The 5,000-nt window shown below is 42.3% G+C and overlaps 1 protein-coding gene across 1 annotated transcript; it reads right to left on the bottom strand.

Moving 5' to 3' along the window:
• Positions 1-3,914: 3,914 nt before the first annotated feature.
• Positions 3,915-4,685, bottom strand: LOC138060069 (uncharacterized). Its single transcript, XM_068905769.1, has one exon. The coding sequence runs from the start codon at positions 4,683-4,685 to the stop codon at positions 3,915-3,917; it is 771 nt and encodes a 256-aa protein (XP_068761870.1).
• Between the last annotated feature and the right edge of the window lie 315 nt (positions 4,686-5,000).

The following is a 5,000-nucleotide window of genomic DNA, read 5'->3' as shown; positions in this document are numbered from 1 at the left end:
AACGCCTTGCTCGGACAAGTCTAGCCATTCTCAAGAAAAATCTACAAAGCGTATTGCGCTGGAAGATTTTTGAGATGTGTACATATCGGGGGAGATAACAGCTCATCGGTAACGATCGGGGCATAGGCAGCCCAAGTTCGCGTCACTAGAGAGCGTGTAATAATTAATTACTAGTGGGATGATGACCTTTGAGTGCAAGCGGTGTTGCGTTAGAGGCAGCCGTTCAGAATTTTTAAACGCGTTATAAGACTTTAATTTGTATGGAAATAAAAAAATACCGTCGATTATGAAGTCTAAAAAACGCTCAATTTAACTTTCATTCAATAAAAAGAATAGAACTGACTCACCTCAGGTGTATTCTTGTGCGTTTTGGTGCTTATTTTACCGTTTCGGGAATTCCGTGTTTTCACTGTTCTAAGACGAACTCAAGGCTGCACACTAAGGGCGCGTTCGATTGACCCTATTCCGGAATAAGAATACGTGGAGAAATGATTAAAACGGTATGTTTGGCGCGTTTCGAAGCAGCAGCAAGGATAACAAAAATATGTTTAAAATAGCATTTTAGCAGATATTTGACAATTTTTAAGTGAATCTCCGTAAAAACGAAGGATTTCTAACTTATATTCCATGTATTCCTATTCCGGAATTGGACCTGCTATACCCACCCACCCATACACTCTCGCAAAGGACACCAACAACACCGGGAAGACCCCCACTTTTCTCAAATAGTGAGCGGGCTCTTTAAAGTACCTATCACCTCAACACACTTTTTACCCTTTTTTTTTTCTTCTCTGAAATCATCCGAAATACATCGTAGTATTTCTAAAACCTTTAAAATGAACTTTCACTTTTTTATTGGCTTTGAAAGACGGGAAAAGTGGTCGTTCTTTGATCAATAACCACAGCTTTGAAGTTGACAAGATTATCTGTTCGGCAAGATGTTGTCGGTGGCAATTTTCTCAAGTAAAGAAAATAATGCTTCAGAAAGTTCTTTTGTCGAAGCGATAAAAGAATTACATAGACTTCGGTAATTGCTTAACATTCTCTGTCTTTGTTATTCTTTTGACGCACGATTTTGGAGTTAATACACTTAAAACTTTAAAATGTGTATATCTATACAAAACGCTTTACTGCAATAAATTTCGCTGAAAACTCAGCCTCGTCAGGCATGTTCCGCCATCTTGCATTCAAGATACTCTGGTACCCAGTGTATGACGCATCAAGTGTCTTGGCCAGTCCACATACTTCATGTAAGGCCTCACATAGGGTGTCTCATGTTCCTCCTTCGTCAAGTATTACTCTAGGAAGTTTTATATAATTCCATTCCTTTTTCGCGTTGATGAGAGATCCTTTCGCCACTCGGTTGATTCTCACGCTCTCAGCTATTTGTCTTAACATGACATCATTACCGTACACTATTACAGTATAATATAAAACCGTTTGCTTTTCATGAGAAGAGTTGAATTATTACGAACCATTGTGATGTCATGTACATGAATCGTGTATGAATGAATCAATAATGTAGGCATAAAATACATTGGGGAAGTGGGTAGCCCTCATCATCATCTCACGAAGTACCTAACACGGAGACCACAGAGTTAAACACAGTGAAGTCAAAGTACTTGGTCTAGCTTCTTCTCTTGTACAGCAATTTGTTTTTCCAGAGAAGCCACCAGCTCTCCTCCAGTCCTCTCCCCTCGAGCCTCCAAATTCTCTTGTAACTCGGCTTGCTGTAAAATTAGTTTTATTGAATTACCCTATTTGGACAGTTGGAGTATCGACGGCTTGAAAGTTTACGGAAGAAACCGTGTATCGTATAATCAATGTTTTATTCACTATGATAATTATTCGATCTGAAATGAACAAAATTACATAACAATTACTCAGATATTTGAATACACGAAATCTCTGAGCAAATGAACAGAAAAGAATCAAAATAAAAGACTGAACTAAACTTACTTCTGTGGCGGGTTTCCGTAAACTACGAACTCTTGAAACTGAACAACTCGACGGTTTAAAACTGCTGAAACTGGTTGACTTAAACTACTGAAACTGGTTAGCGACTGACTCATATCCTTTCAAACACGTGCTATTAACTGATCTGAAACTCAAGCCTTAGTCAATCAAACCTTTGTGCGTTTCCGGTACTAATTAATCAGTTCTATCGCTGTAACATTTCCTCCGCCCCGATGAAGGAAGCGTTCTTCATCTTACTTAAAGCCTTCGGCTGGTTGCACTACTGCTATCTTCGTGATAGGTCTTGAATATTCGCCAGTTGGTGTTTTTACTTTCACGTTCCTGACTTTTCCGTCCTGTCCTGGGTACACTTCTATTACCCATCCGGTAATCCATTTTCCTCTCAATGCAATCGAATCTTGTACCATGACAAAGTCGTCAACACAAACGTTACGTCTGTCTACGTTCCACATTCTCCGTGGTACTAACAAGGGGAACACATCTCTTGTCCATCTTCTCCAGAAGGAGTCCACAATCTGCTGGATGAACTCTACTCTTTTCCTTGGGTTCCTTGTCTCATTAAACGGGCCCTGCGGAACTTGAGAAGACGCTCTACCTAACAGCATATCGTTGGGACATAAATAAGCTCCATCGTCTGGATCATTTGGAACTCGACCAATCGGACGTTGATTGACTAGGTTAGCAACTTCTAAAAGACACGTATACAATTCAAAAGGCGTCAAGGTGTGGTTTCCCACTGCTTTCTTTATAGCGGTCTTGCAACTTTTTACAAGAGCCTCTACACAACCATTCTGGTGTGGTGCTCCTGGGGTTGTAAACTTCCACTGCATTCCTTTATCGGCACAATATTCTCGAAGTGTTGCAATGTCCCATCCTTCAATCATCTTACGGAGTTTCCTTTGAGCTCCTACCATCTGCGTTCCGTTGTCGCTTATCATCATAGCGGGGTAATCTGTGATGGAAAAAAATCTGCGAAGCGTTTGAATGAATTCCATGGTAGAACAGTCAGTAGCTATTTCTAGATGGACGGCTCTGGTGTTGAGGCATGTGAAAATAACTCCATAGTACTTCGCCGTTTTGTTTCTTCCAATTTTTATCGTGAAAGGACCGAAATAATCGCACGACATATAATGAAATGGCGGGGTGTCTGGTGCCGGTCGGTGTGGAGGTAGGTCGGCCATGATCTGCGTTTCTGTCTTCGGTTCCATTTTTCTGCAAAAAGCACAGTTGTACTTGACTGCTTTTGCAAGGTCATGACCTCGCACTATCCAATAGTTTGTTCTCGTTTTAGCTACTGTTGTTGCTACCCCGGGATGTCCGCACCGATGAGCTTCTTCTATGATAAGACGTGATACACATTTGGGACTCGTTAGTTTGCTTTATCTTGGCTAGAAACTTTTTCTTCATCCTGAGTACCCATGTCATCACGCGAACTAGTTTCTTCCAACTGAAAAATCTATTGCTGTCAACTATAGTTGGCGAAAATGCCACAGCTCCTACATTCAACGTCTTCCTACATTCCTTCTCTACTTCTTCTTGGTTCGGCTCTGGTTCGCTCTGGGGCCACTGTTCTTTAGGCAGGCGTAAAAAATCTGGTCCTGACTGCCATCTTCTTGACAACTCCGTAACCACTATACCACGCGAGACATCATCTGCTACGTCGGCTTGGAATATGCTTCCACTGTGCTGGGTCGGTTTGACTTTGAATTTCTCCTATTCTGCTAGAGACAAACGGTTTGTAACGCCTGATCTTGCCACGAACCCATGCTAACACGATGGCACTGTCGGTAAAGATGACGGTTTCTTTGAACTGGAAACGAGACTCTTCCTTGACTGTGGCTTGTAATCTGGAAGATAGATAATACAGCCGCTTGTAGCTCAAGCCGCGGGACTGTGATCTTTTTGAGGGGAGCTACTCTTGACCTGGCTGTTATGAATCAGATGTCAAAGTTATCCTTCTTTACTGCCCATCTGATGTAAGCACATGCGCCAAATGCGTCTTGAGATGCGTCTGCAAAGACACAAAGTGTCGGTTGGGAATCTGCAGGTTCCGGTGGGGATAAGCTTCTTGGAAAGGAAACTTCATTAAGCTCTTTCCTTTCCTTGAAAAGACTGAGCCACTTCTCTTGCACTGCTGAAGGGAGGTCTTGGTCCCACTCATATCCTTGCTGCCATAGCTCTTGAAAGCCAATCTTAGCTCGTATCAGAAAAGCTGCTGCGAAACCAACAGGGTCATAAATTCTTGCTATTTGACTGAGGATACTTCTCTTAGTCCATACACTTGAGTTCAGGGAGTCTATGGTTTCAGATTTCACTTTGAACTTAAAGGAATCTTCGGTAGAGTTCCACACAATGCCTAAGACCTTATCTTCTCCTGGTCCATTAGGAACGTTCACTTCTTCATTCTGTTTATCGCCAGTGTCCTTTAAATCTCTATTTGATTGCCATTCTTTAATGCTAAAACCACCCTTGGCTAACACCTCATCAATTTCCGTCGTCAGCTGCCGGGCTTCTGACACAGTTTGCACTGAGTCCAGAATGTCATCCATGTAGCTGTTTTCTTTCAGTGTCTTTGCTGCACTCGGACTGTGATTTTCTCCTTCTGCTGCTGTTTTTCTCAAGGCTATCTGTGCCATAGCTGGCGCTGGTTTGTCACCAAACGTCAAAACGGTCTTCACGTAGGTGTCAGGCTTTCGATCTATCTCCATACTTCTCCACAGGAAACGATGTACGTGCTGGTCTTCCTCCGGTATCAAAATTCTGTGGTACATCTTGGATATGTGTCACCACTGATGGCTACTTGATTTTCTCTAAAGCGCAGAACGACCCCCAAAATACTGTTTAACAGGTCCGGTCCTCTTAACCAATAGTCGTTCAGTCGGTGGCCTTGATATACCGAGGACGAATTGAAGACAATTCTTATAGGCGTGCTCTTTTTATCTGGTCTCAAAACCTCGTGATGAGAGATGTAATGCACAGGACCAGTGTATTCTACCAATTCCGCGTCTGTTAGCTTTCTAAAA

Source organism: Montipora capricornis, chromosome 1, assembly GCF_036669925.1.
Source record: "Montipora capricornis isolate CH-2021 chromosome 1, ASM3666992v2, whole genome shotgun sequence".
Classification (NCBI taxonomy): Eukaryota; Metazoa; Cnidaria; class Anthozoa; order Scleractinia; family Acroporidae; genus Montipora; species Montipora capricornis.
Note: the sequence above shows the minus strand (reverse complement) of the source record. Positions and strands in the feature narration are given on the sequence as shown.

Bases quoted from the DNA above. Each gene is read 5' to 3' on its own strand.
- LOC138060069 (XM_068905769.1), bottom strand. From the start codon at position 4,685: ATGGAGATAGATCGAAAGCCTGACACCTACGTGAAGACCGTTTTGACG.